The sequence below is a fragment of the Coturnix japonica genome, chromosome 4 (genome assembly GCF_001577835.2).
Source record: "Coturnix japonica isolate 7356 chromosome 4, Coturnix japonica 2.1, whole genome shotgun sequence".
Classification (NCBI taxonomy): domain Eukaryota; kingdom Metazoa; phylum Chordata; class Aves; order Galliformes; family Phasianidae; genus Coturnix; species Coturnix japonica.
In genome coordinates this window covers 48,509,176-48,531,775 of record NC_029519.1, presented here as the reverse complement: position 1 = coordinate 48,531,775, position 22,600 = coordinate 48,509,176, and the positions used below count along the sequence as shown (strand labels likewise).

The window sequence follows — 22,600 nt, the reverse complement described above, 5'->3', positions numbered from 1 at the left end:
TGTACCATGAGTAAAGAAAAAAAGTTTCTGTTACCTGTCCTGAGGCCCTGAACCACACTATAGTATCAGGAGTGATGCAGTGTATATCCTGCTCTTAGCCACTTGAAACAGGGTTGCTCTAGCTGCTTCTGAGAAGTGTGTTTCCCATTAAGCAGCTCTATACAAGTATCTGACTCAGTGAAGGTGACATGTGAAAAAACAAATAAATAAGAAAATGTAGAAAAGATGAGATCCAGACACTTAAAAACATTTACACAATGGAAATAACTGCGTTTTAAATTACTCTTTTATTTTTTTTCTTAGCACTACCATTCTTGTCAATGGAAAAAAATCTTCTCCATTTACTATTGCTGTGGTCAAGATCAGCAGCATTCAGAAAGCAAATGTTTTCAATGATAATCTAACAAAAATAATGTCTGGCTCTCTGGTGAGTTGTTTGTTTGAATGGTATGCTTGCTCCAACTCAGGCCGTGAACCTCTAAGGAATGCTATACATCACAAGTACTTGCAACCATGACAAAATGGGACCCTTTTTTATATGGGACAAAGTTCTTCCATGCTGTCCCTTTCCTCCAGCGATCCTATCTGAGCAGACGCAGAGCATGTCACAAATGCCCCTCTTCCAATGGCTCTCTCACAGACTTTAATCTCTCTCTCTGTAACATCAGTAATAATTCCTTCACCTGGACTTTGGCCACCTTGCTCCGAAAGATGAAAAACAATAAAAAATAAGTGTGTGCTAACTGAATTGAATTCAAGTCGCAGCCTGCCTCTTCTGTGTCTAACTCTGTTTTCTCCCTTAAAACATCAAGAAAAAGGAAACAATATATAATCTAATATTTTTTTTAATTTTCTGTACAGGAATATAATGTTATGGCAACTTTGTACATGAAATACGTACAGTATTTAAATGCGAAAATCAGCTAGGTAAGAATTTACATTAGCAATGAAACTGATTCATGTGCAGCTCAGTTAATATTTAGTTTAGATCTGTATTTTAATGGGGAAAGATTTTAATAGTTTACAATCATAGAAACATAAACATTTAAAACAGGACTCTATAAAATAATTTACAGAAACTCTACCATCTACACTCAGAGAAAGGGTGTATTCCTGTTTGTTTTGTGTGTGAGTAACAAGGTGGATGAATGAATTATCTCAGCCTTTTAAGTATAAAATAATTTAGAAGCAGTTCATGCAATGTGGAAGTGAAGGAGTGTCAGTTCCTGCAAGGTCTCCAGCTACCTCAGACATCTACTGAGCATCGAATGTGGGTCACCAGACACATGATAGTACAGCTGTCAGATGCTACCAGAGGGCATTAGCCTCAGTTCCTCCAAACAATCACTTATGTAAACATAAATATACAAGCTGATATCTTTTCTACACAGTACAAATACAGGCCACAACTTCTCAGCTGTGCAAGTAGTCAATCTGTATACTGGGAAGTAGGATAACGCTCAGAGTGGAGTTCCATATAACTCTATTTACAGGTGCACTAACAGAACTTCCTTGTTTTCACCAATTTGCTCTGGTATTTGACAGAGTGCCCTCCATGCCCAATGACGTACACATCAAGCAGGTAGGACTTGCCAGACTGCAGGCCCCGAATTGTCTCTGTGGTAACCGCTTTCTGTATGTTCTGGCTGTGAAAGTATTTACAGAGAACCTTTTCTGATTTCTTCCTTGTATCTGGACCCAAGCACTGGTTCTGTTCTCTTTTCTTCTGCTCCTCGTTGTAGTTATCATCCACCTCCTTTTTGTAGATGCAGAATTTGTTTCTCTCCTGCGTGCCGAGCCATGCCACTGTGACTGAAGAACATGTGCGAAGTTTGTCAAAGGCTTTGATTCTTGTATCTTCAGGAAGAGAAGGAAATAACTGCTTGTTAGGCCTCGTTGTTGCCAGAATCTTCAGCATAGAAGCACCTTTTTTGTTCCCTTTAAGCCTGATTAAATACTTAGCTTTTGCTTTCCCTCGCAGCTGGAACTGCCGAACTCCTTCCACATTTTGAGATAAGAGTAGTTTGCCATCTCTTCTAACCTGGATCTGAACAGCATCTAGGCACGAATGAACAGAGAAGGTGACCTTCTGGTGAGATGACACAGGAGCAAACCGCAGAAATTTGGCTCCCTTCCTCTTGATGAACACATCTGTAACTTTGCCATCCTTCAGCTCGACTGTTTTCTGCTTGGCCTCCTCCTTCGTTCTGGCAAAGGTGCCAACATATGCAGTGCTCAGGTTCGTGTTAGTGTTTACCGCAAACATGTCAAAGTAGTACTGTGTGTCGGGCTTCAGGTCAGACACCGTGAAGATGTTCTTGTTCCCAATACAAACTTTGTGCAGGTCAACTCTTGGCTTTGAGGATATTTGGCGCCCAAATTTTGATGGTGATTTTAGAAAACCACGTTCTTTGCCAGCATTGTTGTCTGAGGGGAAGCCAAAATGGGCAAAGTCAAATGGACTGAAATCCAGACCTGGTTTTGGAGCCATCATGAAGGCATCATCAGAACTAAGCTTGGCTTCAACAGCACAGAGGCTTTTGAAATTGTGCTCTTTATTGATGACTATGCAATACTGAATTGGCTGTTTCAGCAAGGAGGCTGTGGGACTCGGCTTCCACGCCAGCGTTACTGTCGTACGTCCCAGAGAAGTAACATCAATTCTTGGATCGTAAGGTAATTCGGGGTAAGGTTGGTCAGATTCTGGAGTAGTAGTTGCATATACTTTAAAATGTGTATCCTTCTCTGTTGACAACAAATCTAGTTGGTACAAACCAGAAGGAGAACTAGAGGACACAAAATACTCAACATCGTTGCCTTTGTAAGAGAACAGCTCAGTGCCTTCTTCATTAGTAATCTGTTGTTTCTGTTGCTCAAGAGGTTCAGGTTCACCTAAATTATAAGCAAAGAAAAACATCCGTAAATATGTGATCCAAGAATATGAGACAAGAAAAGTACACGAGGCACTTCTACATAAAATGCAAATGTGTGATGACAAAAGAAAAGTTTTACCTTCTTAGGAAGGTATTACCAGAAGTTCTGTCAAATAAAGCAGGGTTTGGCACACAGGTTAACAAAGGCAATAGGAACCACACCTGACCAGTGCTACCACAGTCTTGTAGATGGCAGCTAAACTTTCCACCAGACTACGCCAAACACATAAATTGGATGTGCATACCACTCCCAGAGAAGCTGACTCTGCTCCCTGTTTTTGGGTCCTCACACTTGGCCCTGTGAGTCACTCTAAAGCTGCCTGCCAAAATACAATGAGGGTCAAAGGTGACCATCGCCCATTTAATCCAGTGTAGATGACATCTGGCACTTGTGAGAATCTCTGGAAGTCAGAGACTGTTCCTCTTCCTGAGCAGGAATTATATTGCTGTCTCCAAATAAGCTCCTTGTCAATAGATGGGCTCACAAAGGGGCCAACAGAGCTCTGCAGGAAGGCAAATCATACCTCTCCTATTCACTTCAGGTTTTGTTTTCACTTTTTACAGCTCTTTTCCTTCTCATGTTGCTACCTACTGCCACTTTTGTGCACTGAGGGCTGAAGATTCAGAGGTCATAGTAACGGGCCTGCTGTGAGACTCCGCACTATGCTGACATTAGCTTGAGGAGCTTTGAATCCAGGAGAAAAGCAAAAGCTGAAGGGATAAGGAGAGCCCTGGATGGGTTGTTACCTGAACCTTCTCCACTGGCTTCCTCTGGGAGCTCTTGCACACTCAGTTTCCACTCCAGGGGAGCATCACAGGGTGTCACTGTTACTGCTAGGGGTGTGTTGTCCTCTTCCACCACAAAAAAGTACCTAGGGGAAGGTTAACAGACCCTCAGCATCAATAAATTCTATTGGTACCGACCATCAGGGACTGATTTTACGTTATTAAGGTTGACTGTGTTGGGGCAACATAGACAAAAATGTAACTTACAGGTAATACGAGGAAATGCTGGAGGGCTAGTTGGCATGAACTAAGGAGGTGAGGGGCTAAGACCCCAGTTGCACAGTGCTGCCAAGACATCATGGCACAGGAGGTTTTGGCCACCTACCCTCCCCTCCATCAGCTTCACCTTTTGCCCCTACACTAACCACAGACAGTATAAATGGGCACAAAATGGTCACAGAGGTACAAATGAGGGAAATGGGGCCTTTCCTGGAATTTAAATTTATGCTCTTCAAAGCAGGACATGCTTTTCAACAAGTGTCCAGACAAAGGCCCTAGAAGCACATACATACACATACTCATGGAGGATGGTGGCAGTGCTGCTCTTCCCTAAATTCTTTGACTCAGTTCCTTCTCCTGCCTAACCTCAGTATTTTCTGACCCTAGGGTTGAGGCTGGGAAGTGGGTGATCAGGCCAGACTGGCTTGAGCTGCTTCTTTAAAGCACACTATGAAATAAAAAAGAAAAACAAGTATGGTGGTGTCAGCCAGTAGTTTTTCCTTCCCCTCCCTTTTCCTGCAGACGTGGTTAGTGGCCCTGCTTTGGGGAACTTTTGTAGTCTGCAAGGGCTCTGGGATTGTGGCAGAAATCACACAAAAACTGCATGGACCTTCAGCTTGGAGGTCAGACTGGGTTGGAGCTCACATAGCTACTTACTTCACCAGACAGAGTGCTGGCATTTGCATTTCTTTTACTCAGATCCAGCTTTGATTCAAAACACACAACAAATAAAGCTGCTGTTTTCTAAGAGCAATGTCCTCACTTAATCTGGGCAGAAATACCTTTTGGGTGTGTCACGGAAGAGGTAGCTGCTAATTTCGGCTCCATCTGGGATGACTGATGAATCATGAAAAAACGCTTTGTCCCGGATCTGCATCTGGAAGAGCTCCTCATCTCTGGTAGGAAGTTTCTGCATCCTGGAGCTGAGCGGCAGCAGCAGCAAGAGCAGCAGGCAGTGGAGCAGGAGCATTCTGCAGCAATAACAGGGATTCCAGATTGGCAAGGGCTGAGCCATGCACACAACAGGAGCTGCTCAAGAGACTGCAGCAAGGCACAGAAGGGGTCTAGTAGTGAACTATTTGTTCACAAACTCAGCAAGCTGCCAACTCATGTAGGTCCTACACATTGATTTAGGGCTGCCAAGGAGCTTAGTACAGCCTTCTGCAAACACTTAGATGCATTTCAAAGCTGTAGAGCACAGGGCAGAAAAGAGAAATGATTTTGAATGGCTTATTCTGCCACTGAAGCTCACATACACACACAGTGATGTTGCAAGCCCTTTATGTTTTAAAGGAACCTTCACAGCATCACCATGCGAATACTGGGAATACGTGCTGTTAAGACCAAGCTTGCACTGTCAGAGCATTTGGATGAAGAATGTAAATAAGATGTTTTCATCTCGAGCTGTAATTGAAAGCAAGCCCACACAGTGGTTTGAAGTTGGTATATCTTCCTCCCTTTAACAAAGAGCAAAAGCCTTGCACATCCTTTGGTAGAGCTACAGTTTGGTGCTTTGCCATGGGAGAGTTTGCTGGATGTGGGCTCAGAGCAGATGGGGGGGACAGCAAGCTAACTTTGCTCAGCAGAGTTTGGTTGGGCTTCTAACAAGTCACTGAAAAGTAAATATTTCCAGTGAAATTACTATTTATAAAAATAGTGAATTAGGAAAATATGTGATATAAACCCACATATATTTGAAGCACATTGGTATTAACATGCAATTCAGCAGGGCTTAATCCTCAAGCCTGATGGGAATTGCAAAACACAAAAGCAGTGAATCCCTTACAAATTAGGCATAATAATTCATAATCTCAGCCTTTCATTATTATGTCTACAACTAGGTCAGTAATGACTACGCTAACATATACAGCGGGATGGACTGCAAATCTCCTCTCAGTACAGCAGATGATCTCACATATAATGGCTCTGGTATGGGGTGGGGGGAAATGCAACCCATTTCTGGCATGAGTACAGTGAGTTTAAACCGCTAGATGATTACATTCCTAAAATTAGGAAAAAGAGTGTTAGGCCATTACCTAAGCTGTGTTTGGGGGAAAAGCACAATAAAAACACTAAACTGGAGGGAACAGTTTTCTTGTACTTTTCTTCTTGTTACTTGTCCGAATGTGAGGGCATGCTCTGGTCCTTACACTGTGGGATAAGCTGATTACTCCTTCGTATCAAACTCTTTCTTTTTACATTTAACATTAAATCTGTCAGGCTGTTGATTTTTCTTTCCCTCACCATGACCTTTCTCCAGGCTTTTACATAAAAACAGTAAATACAGGGCTCGCTGAGAAGTGGAATGAAGTAGTTTAAGCCATAATAAAATCACTCTTCCCTTTCAAGCTCTTAACAAAAATATAAGCACATGTCCCCAAGGGAAGCATCAGTGTCTGCCTCCTTCCCCCTCCCACAGTTACCTTCTGAAAACCCAAAAAGAGCAGCAGCCCCGCTATTTATTCAGTGATAACCTCACAACAGCAATGTAGGGCCCCAGGGCAGGGAAGCTCTGTGAAAGCAACTCCCCATTTGAAGGATGTGTAATGCTTCATCTCCATCGCTCACAGGTTTTAAATTGCTGTTCCGTTAGTATTTGAGAGCTTTCTTCAGTGTACCTGGCTTTACCTAGGATATGGAGCTGCAACATGAGGTCCAGTTGTGAACTGGCTCTCCCAGGGCTTGTCAAAGTTCATCCCAACCAGATCCTTACCTAGGTTTTGACAACAGCAGACACATTTTCTTGAATCCAGACCAAAGTGTTGATGCTTATCATCACAGCTAATGACATTTGGCCTTTGGGAGCAAAGATCCTAACTCAAAATACTTTCTGACTTGAGCCACCCAAGTCAGCAGAAATCCCTTCTCTCAGGACGCAGGATGAGCTCTGTGTGCTATGCCGTGCTGTTTATTGACTTTTCATGTATTATTGTTGGCCAACAGGGAAGAAATTCTTTCTAACTTAATCATACAGCTACAGCAGATTATTTGGTTAGGTAAGGAACACGGACACTTTCTACAGACAGCGTCCTCTGCGTGAACCCCCTGAAACTGCAGTATCATATATTCTTACAGCCTGCTCCACTGCAGTGTAACTGTTACCAAAATAAACTACTTTTGATTATAGGACTACCCAGGCTAAGCTCCAGTTCTTAAATAATTTCACTAGCTAATCCACTTGAAAAACTTTGGTAGACAGCATTTCTGTCTCCATGAACTACTGCGATGTAGTAGAAAGGTAGGGATTTGTCTGTGATTTCTGTATCTAATTGGAAAATCATTTCAGCTTAAAAATAACAAGAGACATCAAGGTTAGTCCCATACTCCCTACTGAGGCCAGCATCAGCCCATTTTATATGTGAAATAGCTTGCAAAGCTGTTAAATGTTAATGAAAGACCAACATTTTATAAGCTTTGTTACTTTACAAGCAAATGGGGTTTTGAGTGCCTTCATTTTCACATATCCAACCTTACAGACCCAAAACAGGCCCAATTGTCATGCATGACACTTCTGAAAATGGAACATCTAAATAGCAAAGAGGCACTGAAAATTCACTAGCAGTTCTGGAAAAACCTTTTGTCAGCATCACACCACTTCTTTACATGAGTTAATAAACAGATTTTCTTTCTTGCTTTCTTTCATTTTTTTTTCTTTCTCTCTTTCCTTCTTTCTTTCCCTGTTTCTTTCCCTCTTTCCTTCCTTTTTTCTTTCCTTCTTTCATTCTTTTTAACAGTGCATTGGTTAATTTGGCACAGTGTTAAAACCCCTACAGTTCACCCACACCAAACATCAGGAGAAAAGCAAAAAGAATTTGTCCCTTCATGTTTCTTCCCAGACAAGCTCCCCCCTCAGTTCACTCCAACAGCGTCCCCCCCAGATTTGCACACTGTGCCTGTGAGTACACATACAAGTGTTCTACCATCCTTGTTCCACAAATGTTTCTGCTTTCTCAGTGCCTTGCAGCCCAAGCCTGTTTTATTTTCTAACCGCATGCACAGGATGAGGCCAGAACCCTGCCCTCCAACACCACATGAATGACGTGAAGTACGCTCTGTGATTTTCATTCTCCAGACCGTGCCACTTCCCAAATGCCTTTTGTTCCCTTTTCCATAAGTTCGCCTTCTTTTCTTTTCAACTCAAGAGTCAGTATTTTATTGATATATTCCCGCTGACTGGAGGGATTTGCCTGCTGTTTATCACTGAATTTAAAAGTGAGCCAAAGCAAACAATCCTAAGTGAAATAATAAGCGGTGCTTGCCTTCTCCAGAGTGCACAAGTGCCCTCTGATGGCCCGTCCTTCCCACTGACCCCCTCCCAGCCCCAGCCACCAGCCCAAGGTGACAGCCACAGGCACACACGGTCACCCAAAAGGATCAGGAGAGCAGAAACATAGGCTGTGAAATGGGAGTGGGATGCGATGGCCTCAAGCGCTTCAGCCTTGCCAGAGGTGAGCGTTTTCTTTCTGAAAGTATAAATAAATCAAGGCAGTAGTCTGGCCATTTTATAAACTTGAGCTGCAAGCACATAGATGAAAATCATTACATTGGATCAGAGATTTCACAGTGAATCCCATTCCCTCCTTCCTTCTGAACACATCACATTCAAGCAGCGAGGCTTCCCAGCCCTCCCCACAGCCCATTCACACACTCTCTGCACAGTCCCTAAGACATCTGTACACCTAACTCCACTTATACAAAGAACTGCAAATATCTAGGGAGAATGCAACCATAAACCGGAGAGAGATCCTCATGGCCCCCACTGCACGTCCTTCACCGCTGCCTGCAGATCACAGGGACCTATGAAGAATTTGCAATAACAAAACAAAACAAGAGATCTGGGTTTATTTGTAGCAAAGGCATCTGGAATAAATGAAACCTAATGTTTAATTAGAAAGAGTGGAAAATGCACGACTGTAATTTAGTGAGGATCATTTCAAGGCCCTGCCTGCCACGGTACCTTTGTGTAGTATTTCTTTTTCTTACATGGTTGGTTAACTTTTTTCCTCTTTATGCCTTATTTTTAAATTCTGGTTGGTCTTTGTTGTTTTGTTTTGTTTTTCCCAGTTGTTTGCATTACCCATGCTGTATCTCATAATAAGTCTGCAGATTTATTGACTTGATTCAGGTCTAGCTTTGAAAATGAAACTGCTCTGACAGACTTCTCTGACTTATTATAGGAACATGGCAAGTTTGCGAGCTTTGCCATTATAGCTTTCATTTCCAGAGATAAACAACACAAAATGCATGTGCCTTGGCACACAGAGTTATCACCACAGACACAAAGCAATTTAAAAGCACCTACCAATTTCAATTGTAATATAATTAATCATTTTTAATGTGCAAAGGATAAACAACAACGCCTTTGAAATTTTAAGTATTTACTGGAAGTGGGTCAGTTTGTTTTCTCAGAGGGAGACCTGAGGGGAGCAGCACAGCATTTAATACTCATGATTCCCTGAAGGATCTGGAAAACGTTTGGTATGCCTTTCATTTGTTGGGTTGTTTTTTTTTTTTGTCTGTTTGTTTTTCTTTAGAAAGAACAAGCTGCGATCTGGCAGGCCCGTTGCTGGCTACAGCCTTGTGCCTGCAATCCTCACCTAGGGGGCTGGGTCCATTGCCCACCCTGAGAAGAAATATCCATGCCCCATCGTGCCCTTATCCCTCACTACTCAAGGACATGGTGTGATGACGCCTCTGCCCAGCCTGTTGATAACTTGGGGGTTTGCTGGCCACCCCTTGCAATCCCAATTCAATCCCCTTGCTAGAAGTACTGTGGCAGTAAAGTAAATGGCAGTAGCATGGGAAACTGTCCAGTTCCTGCAGAAACAGGACTGTATGAAGAAGTTAAGGGTACGTTTCCACCAGCTCTTAATGAACAACAGTGGTGATGAACCGCAACTTGTGGGAGAGGTTAACTCCGAAGGGGGAATACTGTGAAACGTGGAGCTGTCTCAAATTAGACATGTTGAAAAGCAAACATACTCGGGGAGATATGGTATCAAAAATCAAATTTTACATGGAATATTCTGTTTCCAAACTGAGCCGTATTTATTTTTCCACTTTTAGTGGAAACAGATTTGAGCTTGAGATCTCTGTCCTGCAGCACATGGGAGCAGGATGCTTCAAAAACCCAGCAGAGCCAGGACATCCCAACTGCCTGCCACTGCCCACTAAACTGTTCTTCTCATGTTCACAGCCACTTCCCTCCACACTACCCACGGGTGAGTATCAAAAATAAAATGAGTCCAAGAGACCTCTAGCACAATGTCCAGCTGTTCTCTAGTGGCTGAGGCCTGCTGCCTGCCTGCGCCTGCCTAACTCTTGGTTCCCCTCATAGTTCTAGCATCAGCAGGCTTTGTGGCTAGCACCACTCCTGCTTAACCTCCCCAGCCCTCCCAATGTGCCCACGTGGCTAAACGTCCTCCAGTGGGACCACACGTGTCACTCCCATAGAATGACACCACTACAGCAACGGTATTCCACAGGAAAAACCAAGGCCCCAGACTCAAAGCTAAACTCAGAGAAAGAGAACTTCTCCATCATCTCAGCAGGTTTTGAGCCCTAGCAGGAGGAAGCAGATGGGGCAGAGAAACTTGAGTTTGTATGACTCTCGCCCATTAAAGATAACAGACTGAAAGCCACCTAGCTCCACAACAAATCTTTCACCACAAGATCCTGAGGTGTTTTGTAATGGAGAGCAATTACTATCCCCTTGTTACAAGCAATAAAAGTGGGGCACTGAATTCCTTGTTCGAGGAAATCCCAATCTAATCCTTCCCTTTAATCACAACACAATAGCCACTTCCCGAGGCCAAGTCCCTCTGCCTGCAGCAGGGCTCTGTGCGTGGGTGCTGCTGCCGCCCCGTAATGGATTTCAGCAAGAGGATTAGTGGGGAGGAGTGCACTCGCACAATTACAGATGACAACCAACGCCAGCACATTGCTGTTTGGTACCAAGTTTCCCACTGCTTCCCTATAATAGCCCCAAATGACATTACAAGCTGCAGCTCCTGCCAAAAACCACATGGGACAACGATGGATGGAGAGTCAGGGAAGGACGCTGGAATTGTATACTATTTTCCTTCTGCTTTTTGGTAGATGGTTAAAAAAAGATAAAATTGCTCACTGCTTTGTAGTTCCTTTCACTAGAAACACAGTTTCTTCAACATCAAGAAGAACAGCACACATGAATACACAGTTATGAGCCACAGCCAGCTTTCATGCTAGCTTCCCGACCTCCACAAATACAGTTTTCCTGTGAGATCTCCTCAGAAACCCTCATTTTCAGGTACACCATGTACCCCTCCTTACTGACTGAGGTTCCCAGTTAACGACTGCCCCTGCAGATACCTGGGGCAGCACAAAAAGCTGCAGCAGCTTCCCAAACACCCAGTGCAGCTGTGAGCGCACAGCTGGACAGCTGCTGTGATGCTTGTGCCCAGCAGGCAACTGTGATCATCTGCGGGTGCTGGCAGACACCTTGGAGTGATGGCACAGCAAAAACAACTCCATAATTGCAGTTCCATAATTATGCTGACCCCCTAAAATTTCCAGCTCCTTAAATAACATCAGAATCCAAATTTTCCAGTGGAATTTACTGGCCAAAATTAAATTCCTTTTAAATATCATCTGTTTTAAAGGCAAGCAAAGAGAAGTGTACAAATCCGGAATGCTGTACCACTCAGGTGCTCTCACAAGGACTTGTTACATAGCACATCAATACTCACATCCTGTGTCCAATTTTTCCTAGCTGGAGAAAGCTTGCTGCAAACATGTAAATATTTGTATAATGTTTGAGAATGGAAAGAAAGAAAAAGAAAAGGTAGATTCCTATAGAAGGCAGCTCAGTGAACTTGTGAAAGTTGCTGGCCCAGGAAGCCAACAGCTCTGAGTCACCCAGCTCAACTACCTGCAGTCACTCCATGCTGTCAATTGAACAATGCCAGAGAAAACATGAACTTTGCTTCCCCTGTATGTCCAACCTTCACATCAGGTAAGGTTAATTCAGCCCAGAGAGAAGCAGAAAGATACCAGCCCTGATTTCCCCATCCTCTCATAAATTACTGGGACAAATGTGAGAAGCAAAGGCACCCGATGCTCAGGAGGAAGCAGGGCCACTCAGGAAGAAGAGCAGACATATACCACAGCATGGCTCTGACAGCATCATTTAGCACCTCCAAGGGCTAAAGACCTCATGGGACAGAGATGGCTCTCCATCATCATGGACCAGAGATTCCTGCACCCTGCTCCATTACCACCACAGCCCCACCAGGTCAGCTGTAGAACTGTGATGCAGCTTAGTGATAGGCAGGCCTCAGCCCCATGCCCCAGCTCAGCAGAGGCTGTTTGTGCAGCCGGCAGGCCAAAGGCTGGCCCTTCATCCCAACACCGCCCAGGGAACACGTGGCAGGCCAGGCTGCCACGGGTGAGCAGACATCCAAACAGACCCTGGCCCTCAGACCCTCCTGGGGTCAGCGTCCCTCCTCGCCTGGCGGGAAAGAAAAGGAGAAAGAAGGAACAGAATGTATCTGGAATTAAAGCGCTAATTGCAGGCATTTTCTTACAGCCCTGAAAATGCTTTTCCTTAAGTAAGTGTGGATGGGAGCATGCGCCATGAATTAAGGCTGCACGGCACCCACCTTGTGCCAGCAGCCCTGCTCCACGTGCCTGCAAGGAGTGTCTGCATCCTGCTTTAAAATGCTTGTTCAGCTCAAACTGTAAGTTAGAGGACTTCAAACTCAAGCTCTGCTTTGTTCACATGATGTGAAAGGATCTTAGAAACAGATTATTTTTCACAGGATGTATTACTTCACCAATCGTGCTCTAATAGTCTTAAAAGTTTTAACGGACTGACATTAAATCCTCTCTGCAAAACGGTAACTCTACTACACCCTAGAACTGTTAAGTTTTCAATGATTATTCTTCATTACTGAAAAACCAGGCAGAGAGAGCCCCTGGGGTCCTCTCCAAAGAAAGAGATCCTATTAGCCCCACAAATCATATTCAAGTTAAGCATTACTCAGGTGGCAAAGCCCACGGAGAAGTGGCTGCAGCTATAGCAGCCCGAGGAGCAGCAGGAACACTACTTCCTTGTGCTTCCAGGAGCAGGCAGCAGCCAGGACATCACTCTTCTCAATCTCTGTAATCCAAACCCGCAATTCTCATCACCAGGCTCTGTGGCAGGAGAAGTGCTTTGGCACTGACAAGGGTAGAAGTGAGGAAGGTGCAAAGTATCATTCTTCTCACCCTAATAAAGTGACAACCCCTCACCCTAATAAAGTGACAACCCCTCTAACACTACCTTTCCTTCAAAAAATAAAAAAGAAACAAACAAAAAAACCCAGCCATATACCAAAGCACTTCACTTAATTAGGTGCACAATGCTTTTCCCTTGCAAGTTGCAGCGGAAGCACAGCTCTCGTGGTGTGTCACCTCGTGGGCGCGCAGGGGTCATACAGAGGGGCACTCATATCCGGACCCGCAGAGTAGGGAATGACGTGGGAAGGAGAAATTATTGCCTCTTGCCTTCCAGGTGCTCTCAGCAAGGACCGTGGCTCCTTATCTCAGCTGTCACGCAATCAGCAAACATCTCTCCCATGACTCCATTTAATTAGCCCACATGCAGAGCAGCCACACAGCTCCACGTCCCCAAAGCAGCCAGCCCCACACACCCTTGAGCATCCCATGAGTGCATCCCTCCTACAGCACAGGACCTTCTAGGCTGGCAGACCTGGGCACTCAAAGAGTGCTTCTCCTGCTGCCTGCTTGCACAGCACTTACAGGATAAGCACAACCCCCTGGACTCGTCCAGTAAAAGCAACACATTTTAGGCTGGAGTCACAACATCAGCCATCTTGCACACAGACTGCCATGCCCTGCCCAAAGCCATCCATGTATATTTTCTGGCAGCCCCTGTCACAGCTCTGTGCTCACGTTCAACTCTCGTCAGCATAGCAGCCGTCCCTGTATGCTGTCCATCAGAAAAAGAATTCTGAAAGAGGAAACTTGTTTTTAGTATTTACCATCCCGGTTCTTCTTAATTTATCTCTGCCTTCAGATATGCTCTCCCAGAGTTCAGATTGATTGCCCTGACCCATTTTTCAATCAAAGGGCAAATGTTTCCTCTCCAAATGACACCTCACTGAAGTTTTCAGGCACAACCACTCTTCACTCACCAGCTCCACCCTGCAGCATTAACTCTGTGGAGCAGTTTCCTTGGGCAGACACAATCACTGTGGGACGTAACAAGGGTTTCTGTCATGGAAGCAATACATTCTAAGTCACAGTGCAAAACAAAGTTTGGGGATACAGCTTCTGTGGGGTTTTTGCCTTTTCTCCAGGAGGATGCTCACTTCTCCATGATAGAGCTCCAGCGCTACTCGAGTCATACCCCAAGAAATTCCCTTCCCTTGGACATAACTCAGTTTTGTCTTTCCCTTTCATCCCGAAGGGCCATGCCCCCATGGACAGCCAAGTGCGGTGCCCCACAGCACTATCCTGTCTGGAAACACCACACTTAGGGCTCTCTGTAAGCTCCTGTCAAACCCCAGTCCCTTTTTCTCCACAGCTTGTAAGAAAGCAGAAAAAAAGGAGCCAAACCCCACTGTCACTTTAACTCTTTATTAGTGGCTGAATGGCAGCAGCTCCGTAGTGCTCCACACTAATGACACGGGCTGCTCTGAGTGGGCTGAATGAGAGGTGTGCAGCCCTCATTAGACCCTCAATACAGAAAATATGCAGCGGGATAGCACAGAGAGCCAGCACCCAGAGGGTGTCTATTGGCATGAACGTGCAAATTGCCTCCCGCAGAAATGAAAATAAAAAAAAGTTGGGGAGTGAAAAGACAAATACCCGGCACACAAAATAAAACCAGCTCTAGAATAGAGGCAAGGTACCGAAGAAGGCCATAAAATAGCCCCCTGAAAATAGTGAAGTAATGGGCTTACAGTTTTATTATTCACATAAAGTTTAGTGACTTCAAGACGGAGGCGAGGCCAAACACGACATACTACCCCCAAAAGCCATACCATAACCTGCACCCGTGCCCAGATGTTCTGCAGCAGAACCCACTGCCCCACCACAGGACAGCCCCACACACCCCACCGTATGCTTCTGGCTGCCTTCAGCCAAACCCACGTAGGGTCTTGGTTATTTTCTGAGCGATCTTTGAAACTGCCAGAGGAAGCATACAAGCCGGTCTCCTGCAAAACTGTTTGATACCACCTCAAGGCATAACCACTTGCAGAAATAAATCAGGATTTCTTTTTAATAAACTGTTTATTACGAGTCTTTTGGAACATAAATTGCAGAAGACAAAGCAGGGGCTGAGTTTAATAAACATCTCATCCTGCAATACCAGCAGACCCTGGCACACCATAGAGCCAGGCAGCCCCCATGCCCCACAGAGCCTCCGCGCTACAGAGACCCTGATCCTCAGAGCCAAGGGCCCCTGAGGCCAGGGTCAGCTTCATGCCCAGAGCATGGGTCCCACAAACTATGGCCAATGGGCTGAGCTGAATGAGCAGAGCTGCAGGGCAGCACTGACTGTCAGGCACAGAGCGAGGCCTTGCACAGGCCATGGAGCCCGTCAGGGCGCAGGCGTTGCGTGATTTGGAGCAGCTTGCTTGACAGCTCGCACCATATTGTATTTATAAACACTGAGGAACGTGAAATGCTTCTACTCCGTGCTTCCAAAGGAGCAGTCCACAACACAACAGTCCTGCAGGGTGATCCCAGCGCAAAGCCAGCTCCAATTAAAAAAAGAGACCCTATTAATTTCAGCGGAGTCATTCGGGCAAGTAATTGCTTAGGATTCCACGTGGCGTAGAACTGCCCAGCCACATCACGCCTGCTGCCACCTAGAACTGCATTCCTGGCGTAAAGGGGCTGATGGCACCTCCCCGGGGTGGCAGTGTGGGATGACAGGGGCCAGTGGCACCCGGTGCTTGTCACACGCTGCTGGCTGCCAGGTGCCACTGAGATGTTGGGAACCGGAGGGCTCGGATGAGCTGCAATGGGAAGGGTTTTATTGGCAGCATTAGAAAGCTCACTTAAACTAAGAAGGGCTTCTCATCTGTGCATGGCAAGATCTAGCCTGTGAGGAGCTGATAATGGGAGGAACTACAACTATGGGATCCCAAATACACCTGCACGGTATGCGTGGGACACGCAAAACAACACTTCTCATAGGTAATGTTGAAAATAGAAATAAAATCTATTTTTAAAAGCTCACTCCTTCCTCGACAGGAGCAAGTTTTGAATCCTGACCACACTACTGAGTGCTCCAGAGTTTGGTGGTGCAGCAGGCAGCAGCGCAGCCCTCTCCTGCAGCTCTGAGCGCTGCGTGGCAGCAGTACAGGACAAGGCACTCCTGATGAGGAGTGCTGCAAAATGCCGTTTTTCTGAGGGCTGGGAGCAGTGTGTTCCCAGCAAGCGAACCGAACCCTCTGAGCTGTCTCCCCGTTCCCTCGCAGCACAGTGCGGGCTGCCCTTGTCCCACACTCCCGCACTGTCCGTATGGGAACTGGGCTATGCCCCAGCCAGCACAGCCCTGCGAGCACACTATTCACTTGGGGTAGGAAAGGCTTCACCCCCACACCTCACACCTCTTTTACACCCGCACAACTCCACCGGCTCTGCCTAACAGAAACGGAGGCACGAAGCCCTGATCGATGCTACAGTGCAGCCCAGCTGCAGGATGGCAGCGCGCTGCCCCGCTGCTCGCCCAGGGCCACCCGCTTGTCTGGGACTGCTCCCTCCCCCGGCCGCCGCACAGCAGCGATACCCTGCGGTCTTACAACGAAACCCTCGCGGGAAGGCAGCGGGTGCTCGGGAGCCCCTCGGTGGCAGCGGGAGCGGGACGCGGAACGAGCACAGAGCAGCGCCGGGCTTCAGGGCTTTAAAGCATCGAAACGGTATCTGCAAGTGATTAAAACGACGCTTTGTAGCCATTGTCTGGGCGCTGCCGGAATAAAAACACAATCCAGGCAAATCCTCGGGCTTACATCCCACCGCTCACTTTTTTTCGGTCGTCGCTTTTTTTTGTTCCCCCTCCCTCCCAACTCCCTTCTTCGCTCCAACGCGGCGCTCCCGATGCGCTCCGCCCGGCGGGGCTGCAGCGGCACCAGGCTGGCAGCGGGCGGGAAGGGCGGCAGAGCCCGGAGGAACCGAGGGCGGCGGGGCCGGAGCCGGGACCGGGGTTCGGTGCTCCCTCCTTCCCTTTGGGTTAGCCGCTGCCAGTGCCTTACCTTGCTGCGTCCCGTCACGGAGCTCCCTCGGGGCCCGGCTTTTTCGGGAGGGGGGGAGGTGTTTGATGAACCCCTACTCCGGCGGGGACGGGTTGCAGCGGGGACTGCGTCCCGCCCGTCCCTCCTCGCTTTATAGCCCCTTCCCCTCACACCCCTCCTGAAAAGGAAAAAAAAAAAAAAAAAAAAAAAAAAAAAAAAAAAAAAAAAAAAAAAGAAAAAAAAAACACGGAAAAAAAAACAAAAAAAAAAATTACAAGCACTTAAAAGGGGGTGCCGGAGCCGGGGGGAAAGCGAGGGGGGAGAGGGGGTAGCGGAGGGCAAAGTTTGGGGCGCGGAGGGCGCGGAGTGGCGGCGCCCAGCGCGTCTCGCTGCTGCCGCCGGGGCGGGCGGCGGGGGAGCCCCGCGGCCGCCCCGCCCCGCCGCGCCGCTCCGGGCCGAGGGGCGGTACCGGGAGCCCCGGGCCCCGGGGGAGAGGGGGGCGAGGGGGTGGCCGTGCGCTGCGGGACGGGTCCGGGCTGCGGCGTCCCGGCGGGGAGCGGGCAATGGATGGGGACTTATCGCGGCTCCTTCAGCCCTGCGGACGGCCCCGCATCGCGTATGCGGTCCCTCACCTTTTTCCTTGCTCCGTTTCGCTCGGAAGAGGCTCTCTCGGAAGAGGGTTTGGGCAGTGACGGATGTTTCTACTCTTACCTGCGAGGAAAAGGTAATACGTATCATTTGTTATCGGGGAGCCAGCCTCTTTCTGTTTCTGTTTTTGGCACATCGCTCATAAAGATGTCAAGCGCTCCACAAGCATTAAACAAGCCATCACCGACAGCAGCCGCTCGGCAATTCCCCTGAAGGTACCCGTTCCCTCCCTGCACTCCACATTCTACCTTCCGCAGACCTCGGGGGCAAAAATAAAATAAAACCTCCTTTTCCTCAGCAAAACTGCTAAGCAAAACTGACAGCAATGCCCTGGGGAAGGGACACAAATTGCCCTCGGCTGTAGGCAGCAATCAGCTTCGCTCTGCGAAGGCACGGAGCCCAGAAGAGCTCCCGTCTGCGGACACGCAGCTTCCCCGAGCTGCTGATGGCCATCGGCGCTGCTTCTTCCAGCACGGAGCGGCCGTTTCTCGCCACAGTACGGCAAACACTGCCCGGCAGACTGCTCGGGAACAGAAGTTTACCCAAAGGAGCCCAGAATGCAGAGAAAAAGCCCCACGGCAGCCCGAGTTCAGTCACAGTTCTGTTCTCATGTCCCTATTTTTACATATCGTGCAACAGTATTTCTCATTTTCAAATAGGTTCGAGGGTAGGAGCGTGGGGCAGAGAGGAAAGACGTGGAAGTTTAGAATTAATGTATGCATATCGTAGGAGAACTTACAAATACCTGGTGCTCGCACGCAGCATCCCCGCTCCTTCGTTCCAAGAGGAATATTTGCCTCCAACAGTAACACCTCGGAAAGAAATACAAACAAAAGCTCAGCTCACGGCAGATGTTTCTCCTCTCCTGCAGAAGACGCAGGCACTCAGTGATACCAAATGCGAGGAACTAACAAAACAAGTCTAAATTAGTGAAGAAAAACAAGGGAAATCAGCCTTCTCCCAAGCTTTTGTTACGTGCAGCAGCCAGTGGGGAGCTCTGCACTTGGTTTAGGGGATGTATTTACATTTAGGGTCACCTCGTGACAAAATATTGCTCTGGAAAGCCAGCAAGAATGGCTGGCTCTGGCGTGAGGTCATTAGAGGTAAAATATTGCTGCCCAGCCAAGAGCTCGTGAGAGCGTGCGCTTTGCACACAGGCACACAGATTATTTCTAACCTGAGGACAGCTTTAGTGCTATTGTTCTTACAGGGTACCGCTGTGTGTGATTCCAGTGCAAAGCAGAACCACGTCCCCAGAATGTTATTTACCCAGCCATGCAAGCAGCAGCGCTTCTGTGTGTGGGTCACCAGTGCTTGGATGCCACAGATTAATCTCTGTCAGAAGTGTAGATCCCTGCTGGGATTTAGGGCATGGCCGAGAACCACACTGAGCCAAGGGAGCAGCCTGGGGGGTACTGAGGCAGCCAGGTGTATTTGAAAGGAAGCTGACAATTTCCACCTGAATCCACTTGGCTGTCATGGGCACTGTCAAAGCACAGGGGAGACTTACACTTAGTGCAGAGCCCCAAGCTCAGGAACAGCTCTGTGCTAGCAGCCAGCAGCAGGTTGAGCAGCTCACAGAGCCCACGGCAAGAGGGAAGGTGGTAAAGAGCAGCTTCTTGTGCCAAGGCAGCAAAAATGAGACACTCCAGGGGAAGAAGACCAGGAAACTTCTGAGCAGTTTGACTTCAGCCATCAGCTTCTCTTTGCTGCCTATCAAAGAATTCCAAAGAATGGAGTTTAACCAGCAAAAAAGAACAAGCACAAAACTGAATGTTAAAATAGCAATGAGAGCCAAATCGCTCGCTCACATGTAGCTGCAATCTTTCATGCAGCCGTGGTTCATTTACTTAGGGACTGAAACTGTTTTGACTTACGCGAGCAAACCAATATCCAAAATTTGGAACATCTGTAATTGGTTCACAAGGAAGGCAGCGAATTCTCTGTGCTGTGTGCCGTTTCTCCATGCTGGGAGCCCCTGCCTGAGCAGAGAGGTGCTACCAGAAACAAGATGTATGTTGCACATTACGGGGAAAAGGGGAGGAAATGTTTAATAATCCGCCCCATGAATAAATCTGAATAATAAATCTTTCTGGAACCAAAAGGGAAACCCGCAACTGGATATTCTAGAAGCAGAGAAGAGGGCTAATTCATCGTATAAATAATTCATTGCAAATTTTAGCACCCAGCACTGCTGTGCTCTCAGAATGGAGTACATATGACACTGTGTGTGCCTGCATGTGCCTGTTTAATTGTGTGTATCTATCTCTTTTTTTCACCCGATTATGTGACTCTCGTTGTGGTGCAGATCTGAAGATCTGCCCTCAGTAATCCATTGATTAACGTTTGTTGGTAGGGAGAGGGTACTGTTATCTATTAACCTCAGAAAGCACAACATTATGCTGGATGTATTGATCAGTGATAAGGCTGCGATGGCTTTGGCTCCCAGCCCTGCAGGGTTGTGGATAGGTAGGGCAGCAGGGCTCCATGGGACAGCACTTGCCAGTGTGTGCTCGACACGTGCCTGTGGAGAGTCAGAGCCACTGGGACCTGCCTCCCTTCCTGGCTTCTCGCTGTAATGAGGGACATTTCCTTTATGCCATCTGAAGAGGAAGAAGAAGGAAAAGCAAACACAGCAGTTGGCGTGCATCTTGCGAGTTAGCTCAGCTTCTTCCGCATCGCTTAAAAGCACTGGTGTGAGAGGGACCAACTGAGACACCTCAACGGCAAAGTGCAGTTAATGCAACGTTACGGCCCCCTGCCACGCGCCCTCCAGGCTTTGCCCAGCTGTGGGGCGAGCTGCCATGCTGCCAGTGACCTCAAGAAATTGCACATTTGGGCCGCTCTGAACTCATTACTCACCTATTTTATCCAATTACGGTTTATTTATTAAGCTAATTTTAAAATCTCTTGGTGTTGACTGTTTTACACCTCTGGTACATTCTTTTTTAATCCTACTGTTTTATGAACCTATTAGTAAGACTTTTTTGCTCCAAGACCAGAAATCCAAAGCAAAAATCTAAAATACAAGTGGTATTGAGTCAAGTGGCAAACATCAGAGTTTGCGATGATGTTGCTGGAAATCTCCTGCTGCTAAACACCACTTGTTTGATTTTGTCTAACATTTATATAATGTTAGAAAAAAACAAATTAAAGATGGATGATTTTACTGTAAAATCCCACATCTGCATGTGCAAAATAACAATGAGCAGAGCTCTCATGCTCCAAGCGTTATTTCTTAATTCATGATTTTATTCCACCGAGAAAAGAAAATTGGTGCTATTTCACATAATTTAAATAATCTAATCTACTTCCCAGATAAAATTGTTAACAAACCATTGATTTAATCTCAAGTGTCCAATAGACCTCTTAAACTCTGATGCAAATTATCTATTCTGCTAATTAAAACAAATGAATTTAATAAAAGAGAATGGTACAATAATTAGAAGCAACGTGAACTACAGGCTGCTTTGATCTAGAACATGCACTCTTTAATTCTTATGTGGCTAGGTGTTCCCACAGACACATCCCAGATCTAAATCCTCGTTATATGCCTGTCTTCAAAAAATAATTGTTTTCGACACGTCACTGCAAAGTGTTTGTTCATGTCACTGCTTTCAATCACAGGATTACACACTCATACCACAGAGCCACAAATTCTTGTCTGAGCAGCAAGATTCAGCTGTACATACAGCTTTTGCAAGCAGCCCTTATCGAGAAATAGGACATTCTGCTCACTATAAAACCTTAGTGCAAAACTGTAAATGGTAATTGTGATTCCAAGGGCCAATCTGATGACTCCTAAAGCATTCATCTGTGAAACGCAAAAGATTCCAATTTGCTTGGCAGAAAATCAGAACAGATTTGACAAACTGATTCGGGTTTAATCTGGTGACGCCTCACTGAGAAGGTTTCACTTTCACAAAGGGCAGGTTGGTGATGCCCTACACAATTCCCTCCAGGCTACTGAAAAGTCTATGGCATCAGCCTCCTCCTCCTCTTCCTCTCCTTCCCACCTCAAGGTGAAGAGCAGCCTTTGATATTGTCTGCTCCCGTTTCAAGACTTGAGATTTCCTTTCCAGATAAGAAAATCATTCTGTGATAAGAAGAAAACAAAATTGCAAACTCCACAGAAATACCCCAACTGTACTTATGATGATTACATTTCTCCCTTTACCCCTTTCCCAGAAGATCCAGGATCCCCAGCTTAGAATTCAATATGCAGATGTTCAGAATCCTTAACATCTTTGCACATCTTGTAGCATATACTATTGCCTTGTGTGTTAGGCATGGCTACCTCTGTGAACACGATGACCCATCTCACTGTGTGTATATAAGATTCTCAGCACAGTCAGGATGGCCATATTGCTTTACAAAGGTAAGCCGTGATTACTTAACTCAATAGTAAGTGGAATTAGGATGTCCATTCATTGCACCTTACCCAAAGAAGGTGGCATGTTGCTGTGTTACACCATGAGGAGCAGGACCCAAACCTCCTTGCTGCTCATACCACCCATGTTGAAGAGAAGCACAACGTCCTGCAGGGTGGAGTGTTTACGCTGTCCTGTGATGAATTAGTGTACTTGCTTGGTTACATGAGTAACTCATGTGCTTCTATAATTGTAGTTTTTAAAGCGTTTGAGAGGCAAAATCCATGAGGCGAGGTGCACAGAGTATAAGACACAGCTAATGCTGCTCTCTTTGCCACACAGGGAAGTTCAGTCAGCTTTCCGCTGGGTAACTACGTGTCAGGTTGAATGCTTTTCCTCCTCATGCCCCCATTGCACA

At 46.5% G+C, this 22,600-nt stretch overlaps 1 protein-coding gene across 5 annotated transcripts; it reads right to left on the bottom strand.

The window, feature by feature from the left end:
- Positions 1 to 268: 268 nt before the first annotated feature.
- NDNF (neuron derived neurotrophic factor) lies at positions 269 to 18,949 on the bottom strand. Of its 5 annotated transcripts, none has more exons than XM_015861919.2 (5): positions 18,552 to 18,949; positions 17,797 to 17,875; positions 4,721 to 4,909; positions 3,681 to 3,805; positions 269 to 2,892 (listed from the first exon to the last, which is right to left on the bottom strand). In XM_015861919.2, the coding sequence occupies exons 3-5, from the start codon at positions 4,906 to 4,908 to the stop codon at positions 1,499 to 1,501; spliced, it is 1,707 nt and encodes a 568-aa protein (XP_015717405.1). In that variant the 5' UTR covers position 4,909; positions 17,797 to 17,875; positions 18,552 to 18,949; the 3' UTR covers positions 269 to 1,498. The 5 variants fall into 5 exon arrangements, with proteins under 5 accessions (XP_015717405.1, XP_015717404.1, XP_015717402.2 ...); XM_015861918.2 differs by having other exon boundaries at positions 18,558 to 18,949; XM_015861916.2 differs by lacking the exon at positions 18,552 to 18,949 and having other exon boundaries at positions 17,797 to 17,933.
- Between the last annotated feature and the right edge of the window lie 3,651 nt (positions 18,950 to 22,600).

Coding starts and splice junctions, on each gene's coding strand:
- NDNF (XM_015861919.2), bottom strand. CDS start 4,908: ATGCTCCTGCTCCACTGCCTGCTGCTCTTGCTGCTGCTGCCGCTCAGC. Junction 3,806..4,720: donor TTCCGTGACACACCCAAAAG/GTATTTCTGCCC, acceptor ACCTTCCCCTAG/GTACTTTTTTGTGGTGGAAG. Junction 2,893..3,680: donor AGCCAGTGGAGAAGGTTCAG/GTAACAACCCAT, acceptor CTTATAATTTAG/GTGAACCTGAACCTCTTGAG.